At 54.1% G+C, this 16,943-nt stretch overlaps 1 protein-coding gene across 1 annotated transcript; it reads left to right on the top strand.

The window, feature by feature from the left end:
• The first annotated feature begins 8,151 nt into the window (after positions 1-8,151).
• LOC119098269 (uncharacterized) lies at positions 8,152-16,513 on the top strand. The gene is made up of 5 exons (XM_037221191.1): positions 8,152-8,377; positions 11,463-11,615; positions 12,417-12,578; positions 14,001-14,022; positions 16,503-16,513. Exons 2-5 carry the CDS (start codon positions 11,472-11,474, stop codon positions 16,511-16,513), a joined length of 339 nt encoding a protein of 112 aa, XP_037077086.1. The 5' UTR covers positions 8,152-8,377; positions 11,463-11,471.
• The last annotated feature ends 430 nt before the right edge of the window (positions 16,514-16,943 follow it).

The raw sequence follows: 16,943 nt of genomic DNA, 5'->3' as shown, positions 1-16,943 counted from the left end.
CACCTGACAGCCCCAGACCCGCACCACTGACCCCATCTGGCAGCCGTAGACGAAGAGCACGATGCCGAGCAGGGCGGGCGCAGAGGCCAGACGCCGGCGAGGTAGAAGAAGGACGGGCGTGCCGAGCCCGATGCAGCTCCAGACTGGCGCCAGGCGCTCGCCGCGGTCCACCTTCCAGCAACTTCGCGCGTCTCCCAGCCCAGCGCCTGCGTCACCCGCCGGTACCAGTGGTACGCGCCGCCCAGCAGCACCTGCCCAACGCACAGCTCGAGCTTGTCCATATCCGCCGTTACCAGTGGTACGCCGCCGCCCAGCAGCATCTGCAAACATACGCTCGGGCTAGTCATATCCACCAGTACCAGCGGTACGTGCTGATTGAGACCATCTGCCTAACACAACGTTTAGTCAGTAGCCGATACCAGCACTTAAAGTGGTACCAGCTACACAGTGGTGGCAGTGATACGCACGCCGAGACAAGCAGCTGTCGACACCAGCAGCAGCTCCATACGGTACCCACCTGACCTTCTGACCCCGAGCCATTCCCAGGCCGTCGGAAGGACGGGAAATACACCAGACTGGGCTGACCTACACTGCGGAGGACGGCGCCAGGCCGGGTGGTGCTGCGGGCCCGAGATCAGGCTCGACCGTGAAGGTCAGGGCCGCGTTCACACGCTAACAGTGACCACCCGGCCGCTGTGTGAAGGACAGAGGAACACCTGCCGACCTCCGGGCGCACAGTGGCGGCGCACCGGACGGGCGCGCGGCGGCTCACCTCCGGGTAGAGGTTGAACCTCTGCAGGGCGTTGACAGTGTGCGGCGCCTCAACCAGCCGGTCCTCCAGCAAGCAGGTGCAGGCCCGACATCAGGTCAGGCGCCTCGGCGACCGTCTTGAAGTACGAGTAGATACATGCCCTGCGCAGACACGGCGTTCGGGCTGACGTGATGAGCCAGGGCCGAAGCGGCGCCGTCGGGAGGAGCGCCGCGTCGCGTTCACATGCTAATAACTCCCACTGGCTCGGAGGTGAGTGCTGCGGGTTCTGGTCAGTCATGAGTTTCTGCATTCATACAGGTAATGATGGGCGGAATGAAAAGGGCGCAAGTACTCTCGTTCGAGCTACAATGGAGCACAAGGTACTCATGGTCCATGTACTTCAGCTTATTGTTCTACTGAATTGCTCGTTTACTGACGAATGAATTATTTGCATTTACGTTGCAGCTACAACCCCCCAACAGATCGCTCCGCGCGGTGACAGCATGACACGGCACCGTAACACAGAACACTGTGTGGAGGATGCCGGGTCATAAGCCCCCCCCCCCACCCCACGGCGGCCGCGGACGGCGCCCGACGCTGCAGCGGGCGGCGGCGGCGGCGCCGGCGGCTCTCACCATCTCAAGTGCGGAGGGACATCTCACGCTCGAGCGTCGACAGGTGACTGAGTGGCGGTCGTTCTCAACAGGGGTGCTGACATGCAGCGCGGTGCAGACCGCCGCACGTCAGACCTGCGGGCACGGCACGGCACGGCACGCAGTCACGTCCCGGCCCGGCCCGGCGGCGCACGCGCCAACCTAAGGCGACCAGCGCCCACCCAGACAACGTCGTGCGCGACAAGCGCGCGCCCGTGTCTGCTGGCGTGATCAGCGGCCATGGCGACATCCGGTGAGGAGAAGGCGACATCTTACCGACGTTTGGCCACATGGTGAGGCACCAACTTCTCCAGCCGAGGAGAGGACAACCTTTCTCGGTGCCCGGGAATTGCGAACCAAGGCGACCCGTTCCACTCCACCAGCCACGAACGAAACGCCAGGCGAGTGAAGCCGGCGGCGGAGGCGGCGCCGGCCGCCGCCCGGCCGCGTACGGCTTGCGGCTGTATCACCGGAGCTCTTGTGCGGGCAGTCCGCTGGCGGTGCGGGCGCGTGCTCGCGGCGCGGCACCTGGCCCGGGGCTGAAGTCGCTGTCCTCGTCCCTCGGTGGCCGGCTCCGCGGGTGACCACCATTGTTGCGGCTGGCCGGCCGCCTGTCGGCACAGGTTCAGGGCCGGGCTGCCAAGCGGAAACAGGCGACGGCGGCGTACCGAGGACACCGCTGGCTGCACGCCGCGGGCACCCACCGACTGCACACCGTGGACACCTCCGATTGGGACACCCGCCCTGAACACCGCGGGAACTGCCCACCGCGGACGCCGCCGACTGCACATTGCGGGCGCCGCGGACGGCACACCCCAGACACCCCGACGACACACCCCGGACACCGACCTGCGCATCGCGGACATCGCCGACTGCGCACCGCGGGCACCGCCGAAACTGCACACCCCGGACACTCCCGATGGGACACCCCAAACACCTCGGACTGCACACCTCGCGGACACCACCGACTGCACATCGCGTGCGACATCGCCGACCGCACACCGCCGACTGCACACCCCGGACACCCTCGACGGAACACCCCAGACACCTCGGACTGCACACCGCCGATACCATCGACAGCGCAACAACGGAACACGCCAACTGCACGGTATGCCTGGCGACTTGGCAAGCTAGTGACATGCTGTAGACAGTTTTGGACAGAGGTAAGTTCCTGTGTGTTCAACAATTCAAGCCGCGCTCCCTTACCGAACTGCAACAGCTTGTCCAACAATCTATAGTAATTGCAAAATTACCACTCAAATATGATTAATCACACCGTAAATGTGTTTCATGCTGCCAGTCCACTCTAGTAAGTCCATTGCACCTGTACTTGTATCATTGCATTTCAAGCATCAGTCATTGTCATCATCAATTGTCATCCTTTGTTAAAATGCCTCCACATGAGCTTACCGCCCTAAATGATACAATGAACCGATGACTATTTATATTGATCGTGATTGGGGTTCTAGGGCATGCTGACCACCGCAATCATTTTGCACCATTTTTTTTCAGTCATCAGCAGAGTGACAAAGACTGCTGGATTTTTGGTCTCCTAATGACTGCTAATCTCCTCTACCGCGGCCCGACAAGGGGGGTACTCCTGGTCAGCTATTCGTGGATGACTGCGTCGACTACAGACAAGGGCAAACAATCCAGACTGTAACCATTGTCAGACTGAAGTTTTTCGGAAAGTAGTACACCCTGAAACTGGACACTCATTCTGCAAACAGGTGAAGGATTTGTCAGCCAGCAACTAGCTATACACAGCGTGCGGGCTAGGGAGTAAGCATAAGAACATACAGCATGCTGCAACAAGAGGGCCTACGACAGCATGAATGCAACACCCTATATGGTAATGGTGAAAGGTGTGTATCACACTAGGCAGCTCACGTCTGCATAGGTATGGGGCCCCCGTCACCAGAAACTGCAACCAAGAGACAGACTAACAGAGACTTGCTCAAAACTAGGACTTCAGAATTTCTTCAGGGTATCAGAAATTGAGCCTAACTGGGCCGCGTCGGCTCCGTGCTCGCAAACGTTCCCAAGACAAAGCTGCAATCTCTCCAGACTTTCAACTAAACGCTTTTCCAAAGGTCATTAAAATCGTCGATATCACACGGAAGATCCTTCCAAACGAGACTCGCTAGTGGTCACCATCATCAGCCGCTGGGAACGATAACGGCGTCTCCTTCAGGCCCACGAATTTCGCGTTAACGTCGAACAGTCCTTTGTGTTCTGCAAAAACAGACGTGTTTATGCTCCCCTGCGCTCCTGCTGCCAATACCCACTTTTCCGATACATGCCATGAATCCGCTCAGTCCCCGGATGGGCCGTCCCAGCAGTCATCGGTTCGGGGCAATGGAACGGCGTCACTTGTGGTATCCGCGTTCAGTCCGGTAGTCGGTGCAAAAATCGGATCGTCCCATCTTTCTTCTGCACCGAAACTCTTCTTGCTGCGCACGGGGACACACCTCAATGGCCTGAATGACGTCACCTTGGCCTGATGACGTCAACCTTTGAGCATGTCGCTCACCATTCCGTCCATTGACCACCACTCGCGCCCGGCTGCACGAACCTCGGAGGCGCAATCAATACATCTGAACTTCCTGCTAAACGACACCTGACCCTCAAAGCGTTCCATCAGTGAGAAACCAATCCAGGTATGCAGGCAACAGCCTTCCTGTCATTCTCCTTTTCTCTTCCTATCCACTTGCTTTCTCTTCCTGAGGATTCTTTTGGGCGGCAAGGATTCATGCACCACACGCCACCTGTTCAATATATCCGACTGTCTTTCCTTTGTATAATCTCTGATGCTTTCCCTCACCTGGATTCACAAACTTCAAGCTCACCTGATTGATTATCCCCAACAGTGTTCAGAACGCGAGCATCTACAACCTGGTACTTATTATTTTACAATGCTCCATCAGGAGTGCACATTACGCACATTCCGGCTAGCTGGCCCAGCGCCGCGTTCCCTTCGCATCGATCTATATTGACCTGGTGCGAACAATGCCGCATGACAGTGTTACCCCTGCCGACAACAGAGCTGTAAAAGCTCCAACCCTGCATCTCATCACTAAAGGAGGCAAGACTTTCGAGCCTACAGACACCTTTCCAGAGACCCAGTCAACCGAAATGGCGGCCCCCAGCCTTCTTATGACATCAGTGACCAGCAAGCGCAATGTGGTCACTGCTGGCACAGCGCACACAGGATACCAACACCATTGCCTAGAACAACAAGCATTTACCGTCGATTGTAGCAGATCGCTGGCGCACCGCGCATGATACTAAATAGCGAACGCCTAGGACGCCCAAAATGACCTAGGTACACTCCTACGCTCCCATGCCCAACAACCATGTCCCTGTACTGCTCTCCAGCACAGTCTTTCAACTGTTGTTAGGAAAGGCAGTTGCACCCACAACAGCTTCTTTATCAAGCGCACCACTGCACAATCCCTGGACCACATCATCACTGGGCCGAGCACCTGGAATGGGAGAGTGGCCCTCTTCTCCAGCTCTCACTGAAAATCCACCTGGGCTCAGCAGTTGAGCACCAAATGACCTGACCATCCACATCAATAGCACAGACCACCACGTCCCCGCTGTAGGCCACCAGTCCCTCGCCAAGTGACCATAACAACTACAACAACAAGCATGGCTAGTGAGTTCTTCCTCCATGCCTCCTGTCCAGCGCACCCCCTCAGTAAGCACCTCTACCGCACACTCTTCGATGAGCACACCGGGGGTCAATCTGCCGACCTCGCCTGAAGTTCTGCCATGAAGGCTGCCACCACCGGTCTGATTACCAAACTCCACCCCTGGGCCACAGCAGAGGGTCCTGTCCCAAGCCTCCCCACCAGCAGAGAAGCGGCAGAAGGTGCACTGCAAACCTGCTCAATCCTCCTTGTCCTCTGCTCCTAGTCAGAGCTTTGACAATACCCTCTGCAGGGCCAGATGCCCATTCCTGGTGCACCCATTCATTTCCAACTGCTATTACTGCTACTACACTGAGTTCCTCAGCAGGTAACTGCACCTGCTGGCATCAGTATGAGCTCAACTGCAATGCACAGTGATTTGAAAGCCACATGAACCAAACTTGGACAAACAATTTTAAAATTCTGTATGTATGTTTTGCAGTCCTCTTGTCAGATACCTTGAGCCAGTGCAATGAAAACTGACCTCATTTGGTGGTGTCAACAGTCGCCCTTAAACCAGTGCACACTGTTCAAACTTGTAATGGAAATGTCTGACATTGTCCCTCCATCAGTCACTTGACCTGACCACTGTGCCATGGATGTCATAGCAGGTGACCTTCATCTCTTACTGCACTGTTAGCCTTGTCCTCTTCAAATTTTGTCTTTGACATCATGCCTCACCACCACTATCACCGTGACAAACAGCCAAACTGTAGTTTTTCAGAAGTAGTACACCATTGAAGCTGAACACTCATTCTGCAAACATGCAGAAGACTCTTTAGCCAGCAACTAGCCATACATAGCATGCAGCCTTGGGAGGTAGCATAAGAGCATGCAGCATGCAGCAACAAGAGTGTCCACAGAAGCATGCAGCAAGCAAACACCACACACACCAAAATGGCATGCAACACTCATGACATAACCAGAATCATCAAGGCATGCACATGCAACATGCTACAATACTGCTTTGCCTGGAGAAAGCTTACATGGTTATTTACAATCACCATGATAAATCCTTCCAACAAGCTGTATATTGTAATTTTAGCCTACCATTTCTCTTAACAAAATGTTCCTTTCATCATCCCTTAATTCTTGGAATGTCTGAGACATAACAATCAATTTTACATAAGCCAATGCTGACACCTTATTCACTGACACATTATTTACATCATGAATGCTTTGACAGCAAACAGGAGTTTAATATGCATGGTACATGGTGATGAAGCAATTCTTTATAAATTTATGAGCATTTCACTGCATTTCATATCAAACATGGTGAATCAAGGAGCAATGCAAAAACCTATGAAGAGGTACACCAAATTTTGGGTACAATAGGGTGAAGAACAGATCAAGAATATCTATTTGTGTGAGCAGTTAAAAGTGACTACTATCATGTAGCTATAAGCTCAGTGAACATTGTTCATCATATCAGACAAATATATTATTGGAAGTTGCAAACAAATGATACCTGTGTGTGTATATGTACATGAGTCAATGGAACCTGGTGCGGCAATAGCACCACACACCACATTTTTCACCCCGGGAGGCAGTCATATTAAATACCAACAAAGGCGGTGAGAAGTCTAGTTAAAATTTTGCATGATTTGACAAACCAAGCAGCTGACAAAAGGTAAATGAATTATTTATACCCCAAATAATTTATGTTATCCAGATATATCAATTGAGCATGCTCCACTGATACACAACAATTACCACCAATTTCAATACAATCTCCATGAGAAGCCAAGTCATAAAACAGAGGTCACTAAGTTGCCCACAACTAAGCCTAGTTCTTCTGTTTTTAATACAGTCAACATGCATTACAACACAGTCATTATACAAAAAGATGATTGGGGCAGCCCTAATGCCTAACATCCACACCTGAACACCATTCAATACATTTGCAACACCGTATTCGTTTGATTGTCATGCCTAGACCTACTAGTGCAGGAAAGGTAGGCCACTAACTATATAAAATGTATGTGCTTGTTATTCCCTGCAAGCAACTGAATGCGTTGGGAATCTCAGCCGCCCTTTTCGCAAGCTTCCCACATACAACAGTTTACCACATCATTGCGACATATTAGTCACATCATCAATTCATAAACTGATCGCTGGAAGATTCGTCGGCTAAGCATCCTTACAGACAGATGTATCTGGAATCAGGCTTCTCCACCAACCCCCAACGATTCCACCCCTATGTTTACACGGCCCCCGCACGCAGCAATCACACACGAGGTTAACCGTAGGAGTTATGGGTGGTGGGGCTAAATGGGAGTGAGCTCTGGCATCTAGCGGAACGATTATTTTAAAATATCATTTTGCATACATTTGTAACAGCTCTGGATTTGAACTTTTGAAAATAATAATGTAGATTATCCACATAACATTTGTCTTCAATTTTTCTTTTGTCATATTTTGAGGCTTTATATGATTTTGTATGTTATATTTGGCGCGGGAATTAACTAAAACAAGCTGGGCGCTAAAGGTAACTAAATTTGGTAGCTTTTGTCTGAGAGCGTTATTCCTTCCTATTCCTGTCCGTTTTGAGCTTGGTGTTCGGTACGCCAATCTTAAAACGGTCTCTTTCCACGGCGCCAAAGACTTTAACTCCGAGAAATCCACATCATACAGTTAAATAATATTGATATTGCCTGTATATCGATTAGGGTCATTTTGCTGGCAATCAAGCTGAAGAGCCATGATCGGGCCCAATTTACCGCTAATATAGACCCTCTCAGTTGGAAAATGCTCGTCTAATTATTTGAATCAAAACGATGAAAGACGTCGTAGAGCTCACGTGGAGTGCTGGCGACCAATGGGATGTGATACGGATAGCGATATCTGTCATTCTTCCTTGTTTGATGCCTTTGTGATCAGGATTGGATACTCGATATACAAAGCTCGAATATTTTTGTAGATACACGGCTAGAAAGGATTTTCTTTCGGGATATGGTAGCTCTCACTGGGGCAATATTTGCTCTAATGCGGCGCATTAAAGCGAAAGTGGATAGGGCGCGCAACTAACGCTACGCTGTAAGTAGGTCACGGAGTCGTAGGCCGCGCCGCGGTTTGTTAGTAAATAGGACGCGCGAATGCTGCGCGTGTGCAGTGTTGTATCCGTATTACCTAAATCGAGTGTGGAAGGTGAACGCTGCCGAGGAAGTGTATCGTCGGCAAGCACAGCATTTACAGCCACCGCTTCGATTTCTATGGATACTGCAATCCATAGGCCTGAAAACGTGGCTGGATGAAGCTACCGCCGCTGTCTGTGGCAAGTAGGTCAGTTAGATCCTTTGCCTTATATCTACTTTCCTGAGGCTCAAGGACATTTTTCTGTGAGGTGTGTTCAGATGCCTGTAACACGTAGTTCTTGAGGCATCTGGACAGAAGTGGAAGTAACAGCAGCACGCAAACAGCAGAAACATTTGGATGATGTGCAATTCTGGCCCAAATAGGTTGGGATCAAGCCCACAAGGCAAATAAAACCATTTCCAAAATAGTTGCATCAATCTCATAGCCCGTGTACCCATCTGAATTAAATCGAACCCTTAAAGAGGCTTCGGAGTATGGTGTGGAATGGGGAAGAAAACTATATGGCTGTTACAAAATTTTGACAGCCATGGTCAATCCATAGCCATAGGGGGAACATAGTGTGAACATTGAACCAATTATGATATTCTGTAAGCAATGATAATCATCTTCCTATTGTCCTACTGTTACCATACACAGTTCATGCACCAACCATATTATTCACTGAGCCAAAACCTCCCAAATTTAGTGACATGTATCTATAGGTACCCTTTCATGTTTGGTTGGGGTGACCAAATTCCTGGATGATATGTGGCATGTGAGTCAACATATCATGGCTCATTCTGTTTGAATAATGTGGTTATGTTGTAATATTTTTTAATCCCTGGGTTTATAAGTGATTTATTCAATGAAACAGTTGTTTTGTCAGAAATGCAATATTGTGCTCAACATGTGTAGGGCAATAAAATCACATGCTTTGATATTCAGGCAGGCTTTACATGTTATGCTTAACTTTTGATCTCTATACATGGTGATAGTTTAGTGTCATTGATTTTTGCAATGCTTGTGGACAGTTTTTAAAGGGTATGCTTTTTCTAATGCATCATTAAGTAAGCCTCCTTTCTTGGTAATGCTACTACACCAAAACCAATAACAAAACTGTGAGAGCGAAAATATGACCCCTTTTGAATGTGCAGGTGTGAAAAAATTTCAACTAACTTATGATGAGTGATCTGTTGGAGCTGTGGGAATTGGTAAAAATTGTTTAGTTTGGGGATTAGGCACTAAGGTTCATTCACAGTGACAAATGAACAAGATTGTAAGCCATGGTCAAGTTTGTCATGTTCCACAGGCTACCAAATGTCCTAGAATTGAATTTTCTGTCCATTGGAGTAATTTGACATTCAGGTTGTGCTCTCTGATTACAAATTGTAACCCATTTGTAATACAGTAGTTGATTTCTCAGAGGCAAACAAATGTGGAAAGTTAGTTTTGTCATTGTGGTATCTGGTGACTTTTGTGTCAGCATGAATGCTACCTGTCTTATAAGGACTTATATTTATACTCATACTCGTGCTCATATAGTCCATACTCTTGAGGCTCATGCTCATATAATTTGCGCTATATTACAGTACATCCAAGCACTATGGTCACTACCATCAAATTTGCTTTTGAAAATTATTGCAGAGACAGTGAATCATCAGTCCAATAGGCAAGACTCAAACCCAAAGTTTGTTACATGTTCATCTGGAAAGCATGCCATGCCAACTGATGCCAACTGAACTGCCAGTGCCACCTGAACCATATGTCCCTTTTTGGTACCAGGCATGAGCCAAATCTGATTTGGGTTCAGATTCTGGTTCACAAAGCTGCAGTTTTTCTGTGATGGCCTGGGGTTGGCTTCAACTTTCAACTATTTTTCACAACCGGTTTCGGCTGTGTACGCTTTTGGATGGTTGCTGTAGGGTTTGATTTTATCTCATTTTAACAGCTGGCTTCCACAACTTTCAAATTATGGTTTCAGCCTCAGATACAGTCTTAAAGTGCTGGGTTCTGCCTTTTCATGCCAATTTTCCTTTGCTGCAGTCATGGCATTACTGAATGAATACTGTTAGTCCTGTCAACCCAACTACACCTGGGTACATTCCCAGGCTGTTTTCACAGACACGGCTGAAATACAAAATCAGTTGATCATCCTCAGGGCCAATTGATCTGGCAACAGTTGGAGAGTCTGAAAGGTAGCAAAATTGAAATACAAAATCAGTTGATCATCCTCAGGGCCAATTGATCTGGCAACAGTTGGAGACTGAAAGGTAGCATACATATATGAGCATGCAAGTTGGCATCACTAGTCTGAAATTTTCACTTATCTGTTATTGTTATGCCTTGTTGCAATCACCACATACAACCTTCAAACTTTGATATTTTCCGGTCACACACGTTTTAACGGACGTGAAAAGAATTTTGGTTTTGCGGAGCGATGATAGCCGGATCCGGAGCCCGCTTCGGCCAAAGCGATTCTGAGTTCGAAGTCGCAGTTTCCGCTTTCTACTTCGTGTCTACAAGCTTTGAAGTTTGAAGCGGCTGTCTGTGAATTTTTGATTTACATTTTCAAAATATTAAGCCCATATTCGGCTTCGGCTTCACCGTTCGAAACTTCAAGCCTGGTTTCGGCTTCGGCTTGATGTCATTGCTTTGGCGTTGGATTTCAAGTCAGAAGCCGGGGTATGTCCCCTCGCCTGGTTGGTACCGCAGTTGGCATGATGCGGAGGCAATGACTTTTGCAGTTGTACCATCGATAGCACTCATTCGTTTCGAATTTTTACGTTTTCACCGAAAATGGACGTAAAATGACTGCAGCTGTCGATGTGCTCTAAAATACCAACGTACGCCAACTGTAACATTGGCATATACTGAGTAATGAAAGCGTTACCTTCTAGGGCCTTGATAACACAAACGATGTGATTTGTATGAAGCCTGGAGCAACCAAACAAAGGCACAACAGTCGGATGTAGCACGGCGCTCGCCCGTAATCGTCGGCGACGCAAGTAAATGACACCGAGCTGTGGATGCGAACTGATCTATTGCTACCAAGAAAGCATCATTCACCGGCGCTGAAACAGCACTGCTCCATCACAGCGGAAACAAACCGAGAACATTTTACCCATGGGTCATTATCGACTGCTTTATAGCTTTCACTTCGCTGTTTCACTAACCATCCGTTCGTTTACACGGCGTCCCGTGCCTGTCGCATGACCCGATCCACATTGTGACCGGCCGTTGGCCCGTGCCGCTCCGGACAGCGGCTGATGAGGCTGGCCTGGCCGGCAGGGTCTCGCCATGCTGGACACGACGCGGGAGCACCTGGTGTGGCCCGGCACGCCGGTGGGCGGCAGCGGCGTGCGTCCGCTCTTTATCAAGAACACGTCAGCCACCGAGTCGATGAACCTGGCACTGGACATAGCCGACGGCACCTTCTTCAAGGTGGGAGGCCCGCGCCGAGCCGTCGCGGTGCGCGGCGGACACGGCTGCTTACGTTCACTCGTACATGCTTCCGCACGCCCAGGTCAGCCTCCACCCGAGCAGATCCGCCTTCACTCATCCCGATCCACCGCTTCCACCGATACCAAACTGCTTCCACTGACCCCGATCCGTTCCCACTGGTTTCGATCCGCTATCTCTGATCTCGATCCACTTCTACCGAGCCGGATCCGTTTTCACTGATCTCGATCCTCTGTCACTGACCCCGATCCGTTTCCACTGATCTCGATCCGCTATCGATGATCTCGATCCACTTCTGCCCAGCCCGGTCCGTTTTCACTGATCTCGTTCCTCTTTCACTGACCCCGATCCGTTTCCACCGATCCCGACCCGTTTTCACTGCTTCCGATCTGCTTCCACTGGTCCCGATCCATTTCCACTGATCCCGATCCCACTACCCAACGGGATCGCAATCCGGTCCAGCCCAGCTCAGTTCGTGGAGGACGGCGTTTAGCCAACCTCTGTGTGACTACCATGGCGCGTGATCGGGGTGTACGCAGACTGCCGTTCGGTATGTGGATGTCTGGATCTGCCTGAGACGAAGCCATCCGAAACCGGTTGTGTCAGTCGTGCGTTGATGCTGCGCTGGCCTTGGCTTGTTATTTGAGTTTCGCTGATTCTGCTTCAAAGGATTTGTTTGCGCCTCTTGTTTATTGTAAATGCCGTTATCGGCCCGTGGCTTCTGGGCTGGTTTTTCATGCCAATCATTAACTTGCATACCGCACTGGTGGTGTGGGTTTTCAGTTTGAGACGGTGCCGAAGCCGAGCTCTTCGTTTGAGATCGCCATGGCGCCGCGCACGGAGCGGAACGTGAACGTGCTGTTCACGCCGAACGAGGTGCACACGTACCGGGACTCCGTGGTCATCCGGCCCTCCACGCAGCACCGCAGCCTCAACAGTGCCATGGTGAGCCTGACCCGTAGCCTGGGCCGCAGTCCGACCCCGCGCCTGACGCGCCACCCGACCCTCAGTCCAGGCTGCCAGGTCTGGCGCGGGAACCGACCCGCCGTCTGTTCTCGCTGTGCAGTCCGCCGCCTGACGGATGTCTCTGCGCCAGGCTTGAATGTGGCGGTGGTGGAGATTGGGAGCCTCACCCGTGATCTCAGTGTAGCGTGCGTGTCTGGCTTCCTTGTGCACCCGCCGTGGTGTCAGGCTTGCCTGCCTTCATGGCCTCTGGTAACGGAATGTGACTTAACGGCTTCATTTGTTATGTGGGTAGACTTAAGATTGTCGCCAAAGGATTCAGAAAATGATGCACGTCTTGGGGATTAAGTAGTTGCAAACATGACAAGTTGCAGAATCGTTGCAGTGCCAAAATGTCAGACGAAAGCTGACCAATGAGTGCACGCATGCGGCAAAATCGCTGTCCTAAACCAAGTCTCCGTTTAACCATCCAGGCCACTACGGCCCGCGCAGTTTGCATGGCTGCTAATGCGCGAGCCCACTAGGAGGGCAATCTCAGCCGTCCAGCTCGGACGGCGGCGTGCTTTCGCCGACCGGTTCCATCTGGGGATATGGCGGCGACCGACGGGTGGTGGCCAATCTCGCGTGACTAACACCACCACCGTGCAAACTGTCGTCGGCGACAAGGCCCACGTGTACGGTCCGCCGGTTAGAGATATCCAGCCGAGAGCCACAGGGCCGCGGCCTTGGTGCCGCTCCGATGCTCCCCGAGCGGGCATCGGTTCACCGTGCCCGAGAAAGCGGTTACAGACACAGCGGGGCGGGCGAGTGGTGGGGAGGCCCACCCGTGCTGTGAGGCCCGCCCGTGCATGAGGGCCCCACCCGTGCCATGAGGCCCACCCGTGCCGTGAGGTCTGCCACCTGTGCCGTGTCTGCCCGTTCCGTGGGGCTCACCCGTGTTGGGTGAGGTCCACCGTGCCGTGAGGCTCACCCGTGCGTGAGGCTCACCCGTGCCGTGAGGTCCACCCGTGCCGTGAGGCAGCCCCCCCGTGCCATGAGGCCCCGCCCGTGCCATGAGGCCCGCCCGTGCCATGAGGCCCGCCCGTGCCATGAGCCGCCACCTATGCCATGAGGCCCACCCGTACCGCGAGGTCCACCCGTGTCGTGAGGCTTACCCGTGCCGTGATGTGTTGACGGTGTCGCGACATCTATCCGTGTCGTGACGTCGGTTTTTGTGGAAGAAACCCACGCTTGTGCACCTTTGTGAGGCGCCAGCTGCCGCGGCGATCACGTCGCGTCCAGCGGCCGCGACCTTGACCGGGATTCGAACCCGGCCCTCCGCGCCGGAGTCCGGGCTCCCAGCCCACAACGCTCCTGTCGTTACGGCTGTTGTTGGCGCGTGACCGGCGCCCCACCCGCCGCCAGATCCCGCTGAGCGGCTACGCCGGCGCGTCTGGACGTGCAGATACAGGCGAACGGGGCGCGACGCGGCCGGCCGGCCGTGCCTGAGCCTGAGCCTGAGCGCACGGCCGGCGACGGCTCGCGGTTGGCCGGCTTCGCCATCGCCACGTGGGCCGCCGCGCCGCCTACGTGAAGCTGCTCGTGTTCGCAGGTGGGTACGGTGGTGTGCGGGAACGAGGGTTGACCTGCGAGAGGAGCTGCGGGGCGGGGTCCGGTCGTGGATGCGAGCGAAGCGTTCGACGCTGCGGGTGGGGTGGCGAGTAAAGTGGACGGGTGCCGGTGGGGTGCTGACCTCGCTGCTGTTGACTGATAGGGTGAATGCAACGACGAGCGTCTCGACAGATTAGTCTGTTGTCGTCGGTCGTTTTGAAGTGTGCCTGAATTAAAACATGATCTGGGCTGGGAGAAACTTATTCAACGGGCCTCGGTACATGTCGAGAACGAAGGAAGAAGTTTCTCCTGTATCTTCTAAAGCGGTTCACGGGCACTCAGTACCAGAGGCTCAGCAAGCGCTGTGTTGCAAATAAAACAATGAAAAAAGAAGAGTCGACACATTTTTACTGTTGCTAAACCGGTCCACGGGACACGACGTGCCATCTGTGAGCTCCGGCGTCAGCTGAACATTGCCGCGTGTCAGGCTGTGGTCGTTATCCGGCCTTGGATTTCGCCAGCCGCGGGGTCGCCCGTTCCCTAGCGCTCGGCTCGGAAGCTCCGATCTCGGTGATCGGGGCTCTCCGGCCGCCGGCTCTGGCGACCCGCTGCGACCGGTGCAGTGAGGGGAGCGCCCTGCCGCCTCCCCCTCAGATGCGGAGGAGGGAGAGGGGGGGGGGGGCACCACACCTTGCGGTTGACCGGACTCACGCGGCGGGGCCCATTAAGCGGCCTCTACCACGGACCGGATTATGGGGGCGCTGTTATCTCGGCGTCATGGGCTGGGAACCCCGGCCGCGAGGCCTCCTGGCGTGCTCGGATTAATCGCGGCGGCTACCGTGTCGGACCTCCTGCGAGCGTGGGGTGAGTGAGATCAGTACGTGCCCCCCGCACGGCCGACGGAGCGCTTGAGTCGCTGTGCACGGCGGGGTACGGTGTGACGTCATAAGGCGTTCTGTAGCTGCCGCCAGCGCCGGCCGAGGGTGTGACTCGTCGCCCTCGTCGGACTGGTTAGGATTCGAGAGAGGGACATCGTGCCTGAAACGGGGCGTCCGCCGCCGGCCGATCGCCGCCCCGCCGCCCGAACGCCAACAGCACGCGGCGGCCGGCCGCTGCCGCGCGCCCTGCGATTGATGGATGGCCCCGACGGCTGACGCCACCTGGCCGCACTGAGCCGGCCGGCCGGCCGGCCGCCGCGCGCCGCGGACGACCGAGCGAGCGAGAGCTGACTCAGCGTCATCTGCGGAGCGTCACATTCCGCGGCTTTCGCGGCCGCCAGGCGTGAGGCGGCGGGCGAGCGCGACGCGCGGGACCGGCCGCGGCCGCCGAACGACTCGGGCGTCCTGGCGGCGCCGCCGCCCCGGGCCGGCCGCCGCTCATTGTCGTGATGCGGGGGCGGGGCCGGATGACATTGACTGTTTCAGAGAAGCGCCGCGTTTGTTGTCGGCCGTCGCTGCATATTGTGGGCAGTACGCTCCCGCTGGGCGTCGGTGTGTTTTTGCCTGTTAGTAAGCGAACACGAGTTCGAGCGGCGAATCAGGCACGTACGCCTGCTGATGGATATAGCCGATGGCATGCGCTGCTATGCTAGGCTGCTGTGAATATTTTGCCTGATGTCTGTTCTCTTTTAGAAGCCCACTCGTTGCGGTGGAAACAAAAAAAGAACGCGGAAACGTGCATCGCGCTTGCAGATAAAATGGCTGTTACATAACTTGCTTACTATTATGGTCGAGGACTCGGTATCAGTTCATGTTGCGTTTTTGGGGTGACCAGCTGCGTGATGAAACAAGATCAACAACCGGACGGATGCGAGGGGCGCGGCGTAAATGAGTGTACTGCGAAATAATTTAGCTGCGACCCGCTTACCATTATGTGATTCCACGTAATGTACGCGGCGAATACTCCTTCGGAATATCCAGCTCCTGGGTGAGTAGCTTATTTGAACCATGTCTAGCCAATCACGTCTGTTTGCAAACTGGATGCCGTCGCTGAAACCCTGAAGTCGCCATCACCTGCCATCGTGACCAGACGGCTCGCTAGCCACTGATCCTCCGGAGAAGCCGTGCCTTTTTCGGGTCGGGCGCTGCTCAGCGCTGACGAATCGCAGACCAGCTGCCTCGTCACCTGTTCAGCGGGCGCTCTTGACCAAAGCGCGCCCAGACGCGGTGGGGCTGCGGCTGTTTGTCGCCCCCTCCTCTCCGCCCCGCCAGTCGCCGATGTGTGGTGGGACGAACGAGTCCGGGCACGGAACCTACGGTCTCGACGCCCGGCCTCCGAGACTCGCATCTGTACCCCGCTCTGGCCTGCGACCGCCAGGCCTCTGCTGACAGTGGCTCGCACTCAGCCGTCTCAGCCCCGTGTTCCGCTCGCGGAGGTCGTGATCTGTCGATATTCGGGGTCTTCTGTCAGTCGCAGTTGTTCTCTCGCCGTGGTTCACAGTGCCGTCCTTGACTACCACGGCGAGGGTGCGCGCGCCACGCTCCCGCATCCCGTTGTGAGTGGCCGTGTTCCGTTCGTCAGCGGCAGATGTGCCGGTGCCTCGTTCCAGACGCCGGCTGCAGCCGCCCGCTGGCGTCGCACCAGGCGGCCGTCCACCCGGGCCAGCTGGTGCTGAGGCCCGGCGAGACGCGCCAGCTGACGGCTGCCGTGCCGCCCGGCGCGCTCGCGCACGACGCCGGCGCCGTGCTCGTGCTCTGGCGGCGACGAGCTGCTGCGGCGCGAGCTGCGCCAGGGCTCGCAGGTGGCGCCACCGTCGCC

Source organism: Pollicipes pollicipes, unplaced genomic scaffold (genome assembly GCF_011947565.3).
Source record: "Pollicipes pollicipes isolate AB1234 unplaced genomic scaffold, Ppol_2.1 Scaffold_4740;HRSCAF=5597_pilon_pilon_pilon, whole genome shotgun sequence".
Taxonomy (NCBI): Eukaryota; Metazoa; Arthropoda; class Thecostraca; order Pollicipedomorpha; family Pollicipedidae; genus Pollicipes; species Pollicipes pollicipes.
The sequence above is the reverse complement of the archived record's forward strand: the minus strand, read 5'-3'. Positions and strand labels throughout refer to the sequence as shown.

Coding starts and splice junctions, on each gene's coding strand:
- LOC119098269 (XM_037221191.1), top strand. CDS start 11,472: ATGCTGGACACGACGCGGGAGCACCTGGTGTGGCCCGGCACGCCGGTG. Junction 11,616..12,416: donor CCGACGGCACCTTCTTCAAG/GTGGGAGGCCCG, acceptor GTGGGTTTTCAG/TTTGAGACGGTGCCGAAGCC. Junction 12,579..14,000: donor GCAGCCTCAACAGTGCCATG/GTGAGCCTGACC, acceptor ACCCGCCGCCAG/ATCCCGCTGAGCGGCTACGC.